We start from the raw sequence: 16,667 nt of genomic DNA, 5'->3' as shown, positions 1-16,667 counted from the left end.
AACAGAAAAAAAAAAAAAACATTGACCAGTACTAGTTCTGCTACCTTGCATGTGTAAACTAGATGATAATGTGTTGACTGGATCTGCCCAACAGCCTCACTTCTGATACTTGGTGAAGTCCGGAATCCTCTGTAACCGCTAAAACAAGCTTCATACCTGTCAGCAGGTAACAAGCGATGAAAACTTAACCGGCCCTGTATAGAACCAGTTAGCCCTGTCCTGGTTTTGTTGGTCGGGAAGTGAAACACAGCACGTAGCCTGGACACGGGTCCACGACTGTGATAACACCGAAGCAACCGACTGACCGCGTGCACCGTCCTTGGAGAATGAGTAAAAGTAAAACACTTTTGTAAAAGTAACATGATTGTTGACGTTTTACTTGTTAAAGGACGGGGTGTAAGACGTAGAAGTTACATGCGATTTCATCAACGAGGATATTGTCGCGCCTTGATGACATCACAGGCGCGTGCACTTTCAAAATAAACTACATTAATTGTCCCCACGACAAAATAAAAGTGGTCGCAGTAAAAAGTATTTGCCAGAAAATAGAAGTATTGTCTTTCTAAACAGACAAATGAAATCAAAAACCATTACATGAATTTGAAATAGGTTTGATTTACTAATATTTCCAATTTAAATTATTTCTATTAATGTCAGCGGATGAGAAATTTAAAGGCAAGTCAAATGTAATGTTTGGTTTAGTAAACGAGTGTAGAGGCATGAAGTTTTCATGATGACAATCAGAATCCAGTCTCAAAATACCTCCTAGTAGTACTGAGTAGTGCACACATAGTTTTCATCTCCTCATTGTTTTTCAGTGAGGTGATGAAAAATTAATATTTCAGAGGGAATAAGAGAAGAAGAAACACATTATGCATGTATAACAAAGGTTGTCACATGCCCCATCTAGCTGAGACCCATGCTACTTTTGGTCTCTCTGGTCTGGAGCTGAAATGAATGGCAGTCAGTAAAAAATTACATTGTGCTGGTGGTGACTGAAGCATGTTGCTTAATCCTGGTCTGTAAGTGTGAGTTTGTTTAAGGGAAGTTTGCCGTCAGTCTGAAACCACTATCGGAAGCTCTGACACGCCTATGAGGTGCTCACATGCAATGTTTGTGTTCTGCTTTTACTTTATGATTTAGGCACACACAAACAAAATAAGGGCTTATAAGCGGTGGGTCACACATTACGCCGTGCCCATCTGATATTCTGTCCAATTAATTTTTACAGGAAGCATTCATTCCTTATTCATAAGACTTCACTTTAGGCTGACATGTATTATTCACGAGGAACAGCTCTGTCTGAAGGTTTAATTGAAAGCTTCTTACAACACTTCAGATCCATAGTGATGACTGAAATAAAGTTGGGGATATTTAGCAGAATACTCGCTCATGGCGAGTATATTCTGTAACCGCTTGTCCTGTGAAGGGTCATGGAGGGGCTGGAGCCTATCCCAGCTGTCACTGGGTGAGATGCGGGGTCAATTTCAACATTATTTATTCGAATTGGGATTAATACAGCAGTGCATATCTTTATAAGAGCTGCGAAAACCTCCTCCAGGATACTGGCAACAACTTACCTGCTAACCAGTGAGGAATTTATGCAGTTTATGCTATTATTCCAAACCTTGCTCAGCTTCTCTCAGGGTAAAGATTTGATGAAGTTTGGGAAGAAGCTTATACTATGTCACTGATGACTAGGATTATTTTTTACAACCCTAAAGCTACTTAAAAGAAAATGAAAGTGGAAAAATGTAATTAAGGGAATAAAAGCAAAGACTGGTCACCCAGATATTGAGTTGATTTAATATATGTACATGTACGCTTTAGTCAGATATGTGTATCTATGACAGATGTATGTTTATCTTGCTGTTCTCTTCTCTCTTTCTTCTGTCAGTACCCAGCTGGCCTTAGGCAGATGGAGTCCCTCCATATGAGCTGGGTTCCGCTCAAGGTTTCTTCCTGTTAAAAGGGAGTTTTTCCTTGCCACCGTCGCCTTCAGGCTTGCTCTGGGGGTTTCAGGCCGGGTTTTTGTAAAGCGTCTTGAGACGATTTGTATTGTTATTGACGCTATATAAATAAAATTGAATTGAATTGAATTTAGCCAGTTAATAAAAAAAAGGTTTTACACTATTTGTAAGCATCTTAAATTGTCAACAAATGTATAATTTAGTGTATAAAGGTTTATGGAAGTAGATGGTGGTAATTCCCTGAGTGATAATACCCATTAGAACACTTAACTGTAGCACTGAAATAGAAAAACCTTATAATAATAATAATAATAATAATAATAATAATTAATAATATAGACTGTATATTACATATTTCTATGTCACACTTTATCATATTACTACTGTGCTTTTATTTTGACAGCGGATGTATTTAGTACTTCCGTCTATCTCGTGCATAGAAGCATAGCCGTTGTGTTCGCGCGAGTTGAAGGCTCCACTCGGCTCTAGCCTTCGAGAGGGTTTCTCCTCCCCCGGTTGTCGTACGAGGCTCCGGCCTGACGTCCGACCCATCCTCAGCAGCTGAGAACCGTTTGAGAAATGTGTCACCCGTGTGCGGAGGAGGCGAGAGACACCAGCTTCAGTAAAACAGGTGGGTCTTTATCGAGTTTTTCAGCCTGTGTGTGTCGGTGTGTGAGGAGAAAGAAGCTAGCGGATAGTGTGTCACTGCCGCAGCGAGCTAACCTGCCAGCGGCTGTGAGACATCGTTTCCCGTCGGCGCCCTGGTGACTCTTGTAGCGGAGAAGACCACCCAACGGAAAGGTCGCTCCATGGGTTGGATTACGTGTAATTCTATCCGACTGCATTACAGTCAAACCCTTAATCCCGGATTAATTTTAGCTAATGATACGATCCCGAAATGATCAACAACGTTTTAGCCACAATTGAAGGCCAGCAAGGTGCTCTGGTATTTGGGTAGGGACGATATGCCTAATATCACCCAGACTGTAAACAACATATTAAACACATATTTTATTTTATTTTTTTATATAAATTATGATATTTGATCAATTTCTGTAGGTACTGGGAAAACAATAAGACTCTATTTTAGTAGTTTTAGCAGTATTTCTAATGTGAATCTTGGGTTTTTTAGTGCATACAGCTGTAATTGCCCTGGTACAGGAGCTTATTTAGGATGTCACTTAACTCTATAATCAAATTATATAAAATAGGAATTATAATAACAACATATCCAGTAATGCAGTGGTTTTGAAAAGCCCTTGTCTCAGATATGTGTTGTGAAGCGAGTGTAACGTGACCATTGCTCTAATAGAAAGGGAAATTACCATTTAGTGACTCAGAACCAGTTAGACCTGGTTAAAAGGCAGCCTGGCCCACTCCATGTTTTTTTTTTTTTTTTTCCATTTTTATATCTCAAGCCAGGGAGGACTGGTGTAGATGGTCTGAGATCGGAAGATGTGATTAGACAGGAAGGATCTCATGTTCTGGACGGATCTGACCCTGTGACTCCCCCCTCCTCATCCAAAAACATGATGCTCAAATCTTTAAACATACAGAACAAATATAAATATCCACGCCTCTCAAAAAAACGCCGTTGAGTGGAAAAGTTTACGTGGACCGTAGAGATCAGTGTCTTAAAAAGCCTTAAAGAATGGCTTTACTTCTTAAAAATTAAATAAATAACTAAAGATTCTCGTTCTTGGGATAGTTTCTCTTTCTTGCTCCAGACAGGAATGTTTTCTAATTTTTGTATGTCTGGTTCTTAGAAAGAGGATCATGCTGCAGTCATTGCCAAACACTTGATGAGCAATATTTCAGCTTGTTGAATTACACTCCCTTGCCAAAACATTAGGTACACCAGTGAAAACAAATGCATTCTCAATCTAATCCCCCTTCGTGACTGTTGTCATGTTCTGTTCATGCTGAAACAGCGTCAGAAAGGTGGTAGTTTTGGAGAATGTAGTTTGTGGTGATGAACCTTCATGACGCATGAAGATGAAGTGCAAGTGTCCCTAATGAACTGGCAAGTTAGGCTATTCTCACGCACTTCTTGTCTGAAGGACTACAACTAACAGTCAAATTTAATTTAATGAATCTGCTGAATCTCATTCTTCTAGGTGAAAAAATACTGATCGTGAATTCCTAAAACTCAAAGTGATGTCTTCAGATCTCTTATTTTATCCATCCGAAACAGTCCAGAACCAAAAGATAATCAGTCCTCCCATTGGATGAGGCAGAATTACTAAAGTAATGAAACATTCTTGATTAATCTCCAATAAAAGCTCACAGACAGACAGTTGTAATCCAGTCTTACATCGAAGTCGGTACAACCACAGCTATATAACTTGTAACACAACTCTTGAGATCTGTACGTAATGGTTTCAGCGACCGAGAGCTCGCGAAAGCGTCCTCAAACGTGCCATGCCTTGCTGTATCATGATCAGGATGGAGTGTAAGTCATTAAATCTGTGAGGCCTTGTGCTGCCAGGACTTTGAAGGTCCTTTGGGTGTCTTCTAACTCTCGGATGGAAATTTGTGAAGTTGTTGCAGAGAGGGTATTGACAGAGGTACGAAACACAAAGGGGTATGTATCAGTCTAATGGGATGTAATAAAGGATCGAGCCTGATAGAAGTGCTTTCAATGCTGGCTTTCATCTATATTTCCGTCCGTGCATCTGTCTATTTTGTACGTCACTTATCATGCTCAGGGTTCAGCACAATATAAATTCAGTCAGAGAAAAGTCAGAGGGGCGTATTGGACTCGTTTCTGTTTAGCCTCAGTTGAGAAACACCAGTGTCCTTGAGGATAAACTATAGCTGGCTCACTAATATGCTCGCTCTTGAAGCGGCCCGGTTCACCTGCACCTCTGTCGGGCCCATGTGTCGGGAGTCTGGTCGACAAAGATGGGCCTGCACAAAGGCAGCTCTGTTTGAGAAAACAAGTTCAGGAGAAATGCTCCGGGGTAAGGCTGCAAACAGGAAGCCAAGAGCAGAGTCGCCGTATAGTCAGTCATGACCTTTTCTTTTTTAAATCCAGTTCTGTTGATAGGATTAGGAGACAATATTTCGGCGCTTCAGTTCATCAGAGGATAAATCGTTGGTGGAAATTGTGGAGGGAAGGTTAGGTAAGATAGGGAGTGTACGTCTTAGACAAGATAATCTTATTCCAGTCTGGGGTTTGTTTTCCCGTGCCAGGATAATGTGAAACAAATCTCGGATGTTCTTTTCATCTTAAGATGTCAGTGGCTATTATTACGTTTATTATTCTGGATGCCAGCATGAAGCTCAAAACCATTATTTTGTGCTACTTGGAGCTTAATAGTCGGGCCTCATTTCACCTTATCAGCGCAGTCATGAGACGGGCCATTATCTGAACCAAGGAACACCCCTGTTGCTTTCAGTCTCCCGTCAGGCAAGCAGGGAACTATGAGCGGATATTTCAGTGTCGTAAAACCAGAGTTTTAACTTCTTAAGCTTTTGGCCCAAACATATTTAATGTACTGTGTGGTTTTGGATGTGTAATTAATCTGTTTGCCCAAGGAGGGAGTGGAATGAAAATTGTGTCAGAGATTCTCTGTTGTTGTTGAATACCATGTGAATTATCACAATTAAGGGTGTTTTGGCAGCTGTAGGGGTCTGTGTGTGTGTGTGTGCAGTAGTTTCTGAGTTTAAGTAAAGCAGAGGCCTTCACTGAGGAGGCCCACAGCGACTGCACTGGCGTTCTGGTTTGAACTGGATGAAACAATGCTTTTTTTGTGACATGCTTGACCAGCTATCCTCTTTCATCCCTTTCCGCTAGGTATGAGACGGAGCGGGCAAACAAGGAGATATGACCGTGTTAAAACAGAAAACAAACGATAAGATAAAGATACTTTTCCGAGTAACATCTTAGTTTCGTGTTAACAATAACCTTTGAAACTGCTTGCATAAAATAAACTGCTTAGACTGCTGTATTTCTTGCGCTACTGACACATTTACTCTGCGACGATACCGCAGAACTCTTTGGTTTTGGCTGAACTGCTCAGCAGCCTTATCTTACATTTTGGTCTCACTTCCCGTTTTTCTTAAGGACTCAAAGTTAAAGTTGTTTTCTTGGTTTAATTTCAATTGTGTGCTTGTTGTAATCATTTATTTTCTCTCCATTTTGATAAAGCTTATCATGAAGCTTATCATGTCTTGTTTCGTGGTGTTTACGTGTGATTTTTACTTAGCTTCTGGGAACAAAACGTGTAAATATTATCCTGGAGAAGACGCTGTTAAGACACGCTTGTTCTGAGAAATGTCCGCAAATCAGAACAGGTGGAGATGTGTACATGCTCTGTCAAGGCCTGAGGGGCCTTTTTTTTCGCTTTTGGCTTGCTCTGCAAATATCTGAAGTGCAATGTGCTGTTGGCACCTGCAGGATGTCCAGGATAACTGTAGTGCACAAAGTGAACATAGCACCATGCTTCTTTAACAATCTGGTAACCTTCACACTTGGCCTGTACGTGGTTGTCGGGCTTCATGTGTGATGATGATAACTGGATTAGCAGGTCAGTGCCTACCTGCTTGTGTTAACATATACTCACTGGCATGAACCAAAGCTTAGAAAGAAGTATGTAGTATTCAGAAGTATTCATGCATAATGCAGCCTGTTGGCATCACGGAAAATCTGTTCTGACAATTTAACAAACTCAGATTTATGGTATTTGTAGTCATAATTTCCGACGTAACTATACACAATAAACCTTTGAGCTCTGCTCTACTAAGTGTGGTGTTTAGACTTCTTTGTAGGCCTTCTTTGTATATGTAGTATTCACATCCCAGATGAAAAAATCCAAACATTTGTCGGTTCCAACTTGCCAAGCGCAGTGATGCCACCTAAGATGTCTCTTTGGTGGAAGCTGTGATGGCAATTTTTCTCTATTTTTAGACCCAAAACGAAGAGTAAAGAAAAAAAAAATAGGCAGAACAATCACAAGTGGTATCACAAGTTTTGTGGTTAATTTCACTTCTTCAAAAGACGAATACAGAGTACACCATGTTATGTTTAAATGTGACATGCCACTAACTAATATCCTGTTTTCTCTGTCTCTTTAGATAAACCATCATGATTCCCATCACAGAGCTCCGGTACTTCGCTGACACCCAGCCAGCATACCGCATCCTGAAGCCATGGTGGGACGTTTTCACCGACTACATCTCAATCGTCATGCTGATGATTGCGGTGTTCGGTGGGACGCTGCAGGTCACGCAGGACAAGATGATCTGCCTGCCTTGCAAGTGGGTCGTCAACAGGTCATGCGAGACCATGCCCGTCCCCAATCTGACCGTCCCATACGCACCGGAACCCAAAGGCATTCAGTATGACCTCGACCGGCATCAGTATAATTATGTAGACGCCGTCTGCTACGAGAACAAACTCCACTGGTTTGCCAAATATTTCCCCTATCTGGTGCTACTCCACACACTCATCTTCCTGGCCTGCAGCAACTTCTGGTTCAAGTTCCCCCGCACAAGCTCCAAACTGGAACACTTTGTCTCCATCCTCCTCAAGTGCTTTGACTCCCCGTGGACAACAAGGGCTTTGTCTGAGACCGTGGTGGAGGAGAGCGACCCCAAGCCTTTGGGGAAAATGAACGGTTCGATGGACAAGAAGGCCTCCAGTGTTAGCGAAGATGTCGAGGCTAGCGTGCCCATGCTCCAGCGAACAAAGTCCAGGATTGAGCAAGGAATTGTGGACCGCTCTGAAACCGGGGTTTTAGATAAAAAGGAAGGGGAACAGGCTAAGGCCCTTTTTGAGAAGGTGAAGAAGTTCAGGATCCATGTAGAGGAGGGGGACATAGTGTACCGGCTTTACATACGTCAGACTATCATCAAAGTGATCAAGTTTATATTAATAATTAGCTACACGGCCTACTATGTAGGATACATCAGGTTCAGTGTAGTGTGCACAGTCAACATTCAGAAACTAACAGGGTACAGCATGTTCCATTGTGCTCACCCTTTGGCAACTCTTTTTAAGATTTTGGCCTGTTTCTACATCAGCTTAGTGGTGGTTTACGGTCTTATCTGCATGTACACGCTTTGTTGGATGCTCAGTCGATCCCTCAAGCGATACTCCTTTGAGTCAATACGTGAAGAAAGCAGCTATAGCGACATCCCTGATGTAAAGAACGACTTTGCCTTCATGCTACACATGATAGATCAGTATGACCCCCTGTACTCCAAGCGCTTCGCTGTATTCCTGTCAGAGGTGAGCGAGAACAAGCTGAGGCAGCTGAACCTGAATAACGAGTGGACACTGGAGAAGCTGAGGCAGCGCATCACCAAGAACTCCCAGGAGAAGCTGGAGCTGCACCTCTTCATGCTCAGCGGGATCCCAGACACAGTTTTTGATCTGGTGGAGCTGGAAGTGCTCAAGCTGGAGCTTATCCCGGATGTAACTATCCCCCCAATCATCGCCCAGCTATCCAACCTGAGGGAGATGTGGCTCTATCATACGCCTGCGAAAATTGAGGCTCCTGCTCTGGCTTTCCTGAGGGAGAACCTCAAGTCTCTCCATATCAAGTTCACTGATATCAAGGAGATCCCGTTGTGGATCTACAGCCTGAAGAACCTCAGTGAGTTGCACCTAACTGGGAATTTGAGCGCCGAGAACAATCGTTACATCGTCATCGACGGGCTCAGAGAGCTCAAAAGTCTCAAAGTGCTACGTCTGAAGAGCAACCTGACCAAGCTTCCACAGGTGGTGACGGATGTAGGAGTTCACCTCCAGAAGCTCTCCATCAATAACGAGGGCACCAAGTTGATGGTGCTCAACAGCCTGAAGAAAATGGTCAACCTGACAGAGCTCGAGCTCGTTCGCTGCGACCTCGAACGTATTCCACACTCCATCTTCAGTTTGCACAACCTGCAGGAGATCGACCTGAAGGACAACAATCTGAAGACGATAGAGGAGATCATCAGCTTCCAGCACCTGCACCGCCTCGTGTGCCTGAAGCTGTGGTACAACCAGATCGCCTACATCCCCATTCAGATCGGAACACTCACAAACCTGGAGCGGCTGTATCTGAACAGGAACAAGATAGAGAAAATCCCCAGCCAGCTTTTCTTCTGCCGCAAGCTGCGCTTCTTAGACCTGAGCCACAACAACCTGACCAGCATCCACGCTGACGTGGGCTTCCTCCAGAACCTGCAGTACTTTGCTGTGACAGCAAACAGGGTGAGAAGCGAACGTTACCATAGATCTTCAAGTGCATGTTTTCATTTACGTTAAAGTTGGGCTCTTGCTGTGTTTCCGGCGCCACCCTTTTATCTTTCCATCATGTGTGAATAAGATATTATCAAACTCCACAAAAGGTGATAACAAAGGTCAATGCTTATAAAAGCTGAGATGGTCATAGACAGAGTATTACGGCTTTGAAGATAACTGCATGACTGACTTTTGTAGTTGCGTTCAGGCTACAGATCAGTTGAAAATACTGATAATATCTTGAATTGTTAATCTGGGAAAATTCCTTTGACTGAAATAAAAGAGAATATTATCAAATTTTATGTCAAAAATGCAGCCAAATCATACAAATTGTTGTTACACATGGTACATACACCAATCAGGCATAACATTATGACCACCTTCCTAATATTTTGTAGGTCTCCCTTGTGCCTCCAAAACAGTTGTGACTCATCAGAGAATTGACATAGGCCTTCTGAGGGTGTCCTGTCGTTACCATCCTACGTTTCCGCCCGAAATTTGATTTCGGTCTGCACGTTAGTCTTGCCCAATGTAATAGGAATCTGTCTCCGTAATGGGCGGATGCTTATTTTGAGGTTTAAAATCATTGGAGTTCCCTTAACCAATCAGCAACGTTTGGTAATGACGTATATTGTGCGCAGGAGTTCAGGCTCTTACGCTTACCACTTCCGCTTCCAGTTAAATAAATCAAACTTTTCCCAAAGCCAGTTGGAAGGAGAGCTACGACGTCCTTGCCATTTATAAAATTGACAAGACAAGCCTCTTGTTCTGGTTTTAATTCCGTGATGCTCTCGAGAGTTGAGACAACTTCGCGGATGGCTTCTAGCGTCTCTTCCTCCGTCGCCATTGTTGCTATTCTGTTGAACTACAAGCTTCGCTGGACTACAAGCTACTCGGCAGGCGAGTTCCGCGTCATCACTCAACTGTTCGCTGATTGGCGCGGTTACACGCGAACCGCGGAAGTGCAATTTGGCCAGACTCCGTGCCAGACCGAAATCAAATTTCGGGCGGAAACGTAGGATGGTAACGACCAGGCTAGTCCTGTGGTGTCTGGCAACAGAATGTTGTTAGTGGGGGGCCTTTGGGTCCTATGGGTTGAGGGGAGGGGCCTCTGTGGATCATCCCACAGATACTTGATCAGTCTGGGATCTTGTGAATTTGGAGGTCAGGTCAACACCTTGTGCTAAATGTTTTTTTAGTTGTTCCCAAACAGTTTTTGTGTCTGTGTCAGGCTGCATCCTGCTGGGGATGGCAGCTGGCATCAAGGAGTGTCATTGCCATGGGGGCTGGGGGTGTCTGGTCTGGTCTAGGTGGGTGGTACATGTCTAAGTAACATCCATACAAATGCCAGGTCCAGAAGTTTCCCAGCAGAACATTGAATCGTCACAAGATGGTCAATGTGATTTACTCATTCTGTCCGTGGTTTTAATCTTATGCCCGTTAGTGCGTGTATCTTTTGATGAAGGAACTAATTTTTTTGTTTGATGTGCGATGTAGGAATTTCATTCAGGGGTGAGTAGTTTGTTGCGGAAAACATTCAGAGTTTTCTCCCGAAAAACGCACAAAGGCATGCATACAACCTCATGTGTTTTTAGTAAAGGCTACTATTACTGATGTTTACTGTGTTTGCTTGTGTGGTTGCACGCTGAAAATAGCTTCCAGCAGGTCTTTGTGCAGACACAAATAGCTCCATTAAATGGGACCCTTCTGGGGTCTCTTATGTTTTTAAGGCCTCCCTTGCTCAATCCCTTTTAACACTGTCGGCACGTTATCAATTGAGACGAGTTGTAAAAATGAGAGTTTGTGAACATTGTGTAAGAGTTTTTTAAATGGATGCAATTTCCATGGACATTTGATCTGTTTTGTTTTATTTTTAATTGGGAAGAATCTCAGATGAATGTGATCCAGATCAGAGGCATTATCCACTCATCTCTTCTCATCTTCCCTCAACCTATGGATAGTTGTAACTTACACCTATCCCTCTTCTCTCTCTACTTCAGATTGAAACCTTGCCTCCGGAGCTGTTCCAGTGTAGGAAGCTGCGTACTCTGAATCTGGGAAACAACTGCCTGCAGACGCTGCCATCACGCTTCGGAGAACTCACCGGCTTGACGCAGCTCGAGCTGAGAGGCAACCGTCTGGAGTGTCTCCCGGTGGAGCTCGGCGAGTGCCGGCTGTTGAAGAGGAGCGGTCTGGTGGTGGAGGAGGACCTGTTCAACACGCTGCCATCGGAAGTCAAAGAACAGCTCTGGAGGGCCGATAAGGAACAAGCTTGAGCAGAACCACTGCGGAGGTGAACCTTGACAGAGATGCAGCGGCGCTTCATGATGCAGGCACAGAACATTTGTTGGTTGTACAGTGAGCAGGGCTTCCAAGACAGGGTTGTCAAATTCCAAGACCTCCAAGGATGGCCTTTTGGAAATGATTAGTCTCCTGTGTGTCAAGAACAAATCTCATAATCGAGCTTGACGATGAGACTTTAGTAATGTGGCTTTTCTGAGTTTCATCCTAGGAAGTCTAAGGATGCAGGCAGGTGAATATGCATGCCACAATAGGATATTTCTAAAGCGAACATGTTTATTAGAGAGCCAAAAAAACATATGAAATAACTTTGCACGATTCAGCCTTGCCATTGAGCACTACTTTGCTGACCACAGGATACTTGCACAAGTTGCTAAAATTTGCAACTCATTTGTCTGACCTTCTTCTGGCCTTGAGACTTCTACCTTTGAAATTTTTACAATTCCATTTATAGCTGTGGCGCGGCGTGGCTCACGATACAGGCAGATGCTATTAAGTAAATTATAGTGCAAGTGATCGCCAATTTGTTGAGGCATGAACGTTTTATTTTATTTTTTTCTTCAGGCTCTCTTTACCTGCTGGGAGGCATGTTTTTACGTACACTAAAAGACGATGGAGACGAACAAACCGTGCCACGGGCGATCTCACAGCTTAGGCCTTAACAGAGCAGACTGATGGGAACAACTTCAAAGAAAAAAAAGAAGCTGTCAGATATTCGGTGGAAACAAATGGGAACAAACTCTATAGTGCAATGTCTAAACGCCCCGCAGACGTTAATTTATAACACCGGCCTGTGTGGCAGGCTGTTTCTTAACTGCGCAGGGAGCTTTTTCTTTTCCTTCACCTTCGTTATTTAGGTGTGTCACACGGGCTTTATTTTACTATCATCACACACATTACAGATGTTTCTAATTGAGCTGTGTGAGACTGACTTTAAAGGGTCAAATTTTAAAATACTATCGCACATTGAAATCATGTTTTGGACTTTGAGACGGGCTGAATTGTGATTTTCAACATTCACGTGATCATGATTCAGTGAGATTGTTTTGTTTAATGATTTATTTAAGCTTCTTCGGCAACGTATACCTGTTGTCAGATATCTTAAGTGACCTTTGTTCAGTTTTAATATATTTTGCTTCACCTGCTAGATTGTATTCACACAGCGTGTCTCTGCTCACATAGCTGTCCCTGTATTAAAGCTACTGAGACACAGACATTCAGAAAAATCACAGTCACAGTGAGAAGAAGACAAACACTAATGAAATGAACCACAATCAAGGTACTGTTAACTCTAAATCTGATTTTAAATTATATTGTAAGACCTTAGGTGGTTATTACCAATGAAATGCAGATATGAAACCGGTACTGTTGGTCTGAAAGAAGTATTGATTCAAGTGCCCAGCTGTTTGTATGCTAGCCCTCGCAGTATATTTATTTATCATGCTTGGTTTACTCCAAGGAGGAAGTGGACATTTGTCAGCTATGTACGTATCTTTTCGAGAGGCAGATTGGGACAAACAGGAAGTTACAGAGAGAAGGAAACTGGTTTCAAACAACTTGCACATAAGAAAAACATTTATTTCTCAAGAGAGAACGCAGAATATGTGGTTTCTACCGTCCACGGTTCAGATTGGAGCAACATGCTTTGTCTGCTTGAAACACTTTTCTTGTTAAGACCTTGGATTTAATAGCATCATTTGGAGTAAATCTGCTATGTTTACTCCAGCAAGGGATCTCTTGTTGCTAATATGGCCTTAGCTTTTACAAGCCGTATACCTTGTTAATGATCACAAACATCATAGACATGGCTTGTGTGTGTTTTATTTAAATTTTTTTTCTTGTGCTGTAAAATGTATAGCTGAGATGTTGTTTTGCGCGTACTGGCCGCGCAACATGTGTTTCTTTTTTATTCTAGCATTTTAAGAGGTTTAAAGGAAGTTTCACCGTAATGATACAGATGCACCTTTTGTTGATGGTGAATTTTGTTTCACTGAGGCCTTGGATAAATCCAAATGCCCTTCTAGGGGTCACTAGTAAAGTGCTCCTGCAGTTTTAAAGAGCAAAAAAAAAGAAAGAAAGAAAGAAGAAGCCTCAGTCTTGAATGTGCTGACGAGCGTCCAGTTTTAAAGTTGATCGAAAGCAGAGGAAAGGCACTAATTCCAGCATGTATAAAATGTGTAAACATAACAGTTTGTTGGCAAATCGAGTCCAATTTATGTGGTGCCAAGTAACATATGTTTTGCCTTTGGGTCATAGTTGGCTTGTTGGATAGCAAATAATAAATACAAATAATTTAGGTCGTAGCACATAAAAGGTGGAGTAAGCCGTTCTAATCAATACACTTGAGGTCAGATTTAACTTCTCATTGTCTGCTAGCTGTAAAAAAAAAAAAAAAAAAAAAATATCCGGTGTATGAAAACAGGAAAGTTTCACTCAAGTAGGAAGGATTAACAAGACTTTCCAGCCAAAAAAGTGATTCAGTTTAATTCAGATTGTCTCAGGAAACACTCACTTGAAACTCCCAGAGGAAGTGCTAGGGCGACACTAAGTTATCAAGGAGAAACTTCCTTTTAACAGGAAGAGTTCACATGGGGCGGAATCATCTGTCTGAGGCTGTCCGTGTAGAGAGAGAGAGAGACAAAAAGAGGTAGGGGAGGAGCAGCACACCGGCCAAAGAACCAAACTTTAAAGTATGAATAATAGATTTTGATCATGGAAGATGTTCCTATTTAAAGGGGACATCAGATGCAGTTCTCACTTCTGGAGCTTCTTCGCCATTTGTTAGGATGTGTAGTCTGTCTGCCAGCTGAGAAAAGCTGAGAAAAATCCATTAGTCAGATTGTTATGGTGGCCTTAGAGTGAAAATATGTAATTCAGCAAGCCGTTTCAAATTTGACAAATTTGTGACATAGATCATTTGTTATGAACATAGGCTCCGCCCCTGAGCCCTATCCCTACACGGCTTCAGACCACCCCCTCCTTCCCCTGTACACAGGATGCGATGACGTTAGTGAAGCCATTTTGTTTCGAGGAAGCGTCTGATACGCATCGACAACGAAGCGGCCGTGGCATTCAAGCTGCTCTGTAGCGTTGCCATACTCTACCGATAATCTGAATGCTTGCCAAGGCAACACTACTAAAGGGGCGGGGTTTACAGGAGCTCATTCTCAGGAGGGAGGGGTATCGCACCAAAATGGCTCGCTGTGAAAAAGTCTGTTTTTGACATGATGAATAGGGGCCTAACCAATAGCAACCAAAGCATGTAAAAGATTCCATCAAGTCATGAAAGAAACTTGTGGAAATGGGCAACCAGTGTCCCCTTTAAACCCCAACTCCCCGCCAGTTTCTTAGAACTAAACAAACTACTTGGATGAAATGTCTTCAAGAAAACTCAGCAAATCGAGTTGCCCTTCTTTCAGGTTGTCTTTTGGATACTCAGTGGATAAAGGTACTGTTATAAGAATAAACAAGAGCACTGTACACTTGTTTGGTTTCCTAGCAATAATGGCTTGCTCCACCTTTAAACCACACACAAATGTAGATGCTGTTGTGCTTTAGTCGAGCATAGATAGATAAAGGGAAGAGCTGCAGGGCGACTTTCACTCCAGAGTAAATTTGATAGCGTGACACGGCTCATTTTTAGTGGTGCAGTGCAGTCGCCAGTGCTGCTCCAAGTCTTGCAGTGCAAAGCAGAGTGTCAAATCAGGATGCTCATGCCAGTTATTGTTTAATTGAGTGTGTTTTGGCCTTAACATGCTGGTCATGTCATTAGAGGTTGGGTAGTCATGTATTTCTTAGTTCTTATTTCATAAAGAGGAGCTCTGGCCAATGTCTAACCCTTGAAGAGAGAAGGTGCCATAGAGATCTTTCTCAGGGTGTGACTGAGAATTAAATGCCACCTTATTAGAGTAGATGGTTTTTGCCAAAATTAATATATATATATACGGATTTATAAATATATATCTGACGTTTGTCGTTAAACGTCCGTAGCCGTGGAGGACGTGCACAAATATTTTGGCCAGGAGCTGTGACTCAGCTACACAGCTGTCCTCCAGCGTCACTTCCCTCCCTTTTCCTGCGAGTCAGCATTAGTGAATCGGTCGAAGGTCTGGGATGAGATCAGCCGGACATTGGGGGGAAAAGCCAAATAGAGGAAGTTTTAGTGACTAACTCGTGCTCCCTGGTTAGACTGGAACTGCTTTATTCACTCAGCATCACATCATAAAACTCCCAGTGTAACATGACTCAGCAAATTTAAAAGCAAGTCTCTTTGCCTTCTTTTTCTTTTTCACCTGAGAAGCTTTTTCTGTTTGTATGTCGTGTACACCTTAGATAGTGTTTATCAGGAGCAGCGTGACTTTTATTTTACTTCAGCAGTGGACTTATTTGGAGGGTTTTACAGCAGACAAATGGAGCTGCTGGTTATAAAACAAGACCGAATTTCACAACTCAACAAAAAAACAACTTGACAATCTGTAAACGGAGGTAGGCTCACCCTCTGGAGTGGTCATTGTGTACAACAGAACGTCTGTTAATCCCTGTAATGTTTATGTAGAGTGTACAATTTTCAAACGGCCACATAAACGTTTTATTTTAATCCCCCCGAAATTGAATTATTCTTAAACTGCCATGATTGCATTGACATTTAATCTCCATACCGATGTATAAAAGTTTTTTTTTTTTTTTTTTTTTTAAATACATGATTGTATTTACTGTGTACAATGAATTCCTCTGTGTATTCTGAAGCCTGTAGATCAGGGACATATGGAAAAAAACAAAACTTTTCGGGTGTCATATCCATTCTGTTTTTGAAGCATGTGTTTGTCGAAGCTGTGTGCATTATAGCCATACTGACAGCCACCTGTGTAACCCCTAGCAACAATCATGTCGAGCATAAACTGTTAAGCTGGACGGAGGGACTCGTTTCTAATCAGCACCGTCTGTATCACACGTGACAAGGCCTTTACTAATGAACTCGTCGCCAGGTGGACTGAGCACTGGCTTTTTAAGCGGGGGCGTCTGTAACAATGGACAAGTGAACTTTGATTTCCTAAGAGTTCAGACGCTACTTTTGTACCATTACGACATGTGATAATAAAATTAACGTTAAATCCTGGCCGCGGGAGTAGTCTGTTAATGGTCCACGTGTTGTCAATGACTCT

At 42.5% G+C, this 16,667-nt stretch overlaps 1 protein-coding gene across 2 annotated transcripts; it reads left to right on the top strand.

The window, feature by feature from the left end:
- The first annotated feature begins 2,461 nt into the window (after positions 1–2,461).
- lrrc8aa (leucine rich repeat containing 8 VRAC subunit Aa) lies at positions 2,462–16,621 on the top strand. 2 transcript variants are annotated; one of them, XM_084572374.1, is made up of 4 exons: positions 2,462–2,601; positions 7,050–9,174; positions 11,205–11,497; positions 12,070–16,621. In XM_084572374.1, the coding sequence occupies exons 2-3, from the start codon at positions 7,060–7,062 to the stop codon at positions 11,478–11,480; spliced, it is 2,391 nt and encodes a 796-aa protein (XP_084428500.1). In that variant the 5' UTR covers positions 2,462–2,601; positions 7,050–7,059; the 3' UTR covers positions 11,481–11,497; positions 12,070–16,621. The 2 variants fall into 2 exon arrangements, with proteins under 2 accessions (XP_084428500.1, XP_084428499.1); XM_084572373.1 differs by having other exon boundaries at positions 11,205–16,621.
- The last annotated feature ends 46 nt before the right edge of the window (positions 16,622–16,667 follow it).

The sequence above is a fragment of the Chelon labrosus genome (genome assembly GCF_963514085.1).
Source record: "Chelon labrosus genome assembly, chromosome: 22".
NCBI classification, from domain to species: Eukaryota; Metazoa; Chordata; class Actinopteri; order Mugiliformes; family Mugilidae; genus Chelon; species Chelon labrosus.
This window is presented reverse-complemented; position numbering and strand designations above follow the sequence as displayed.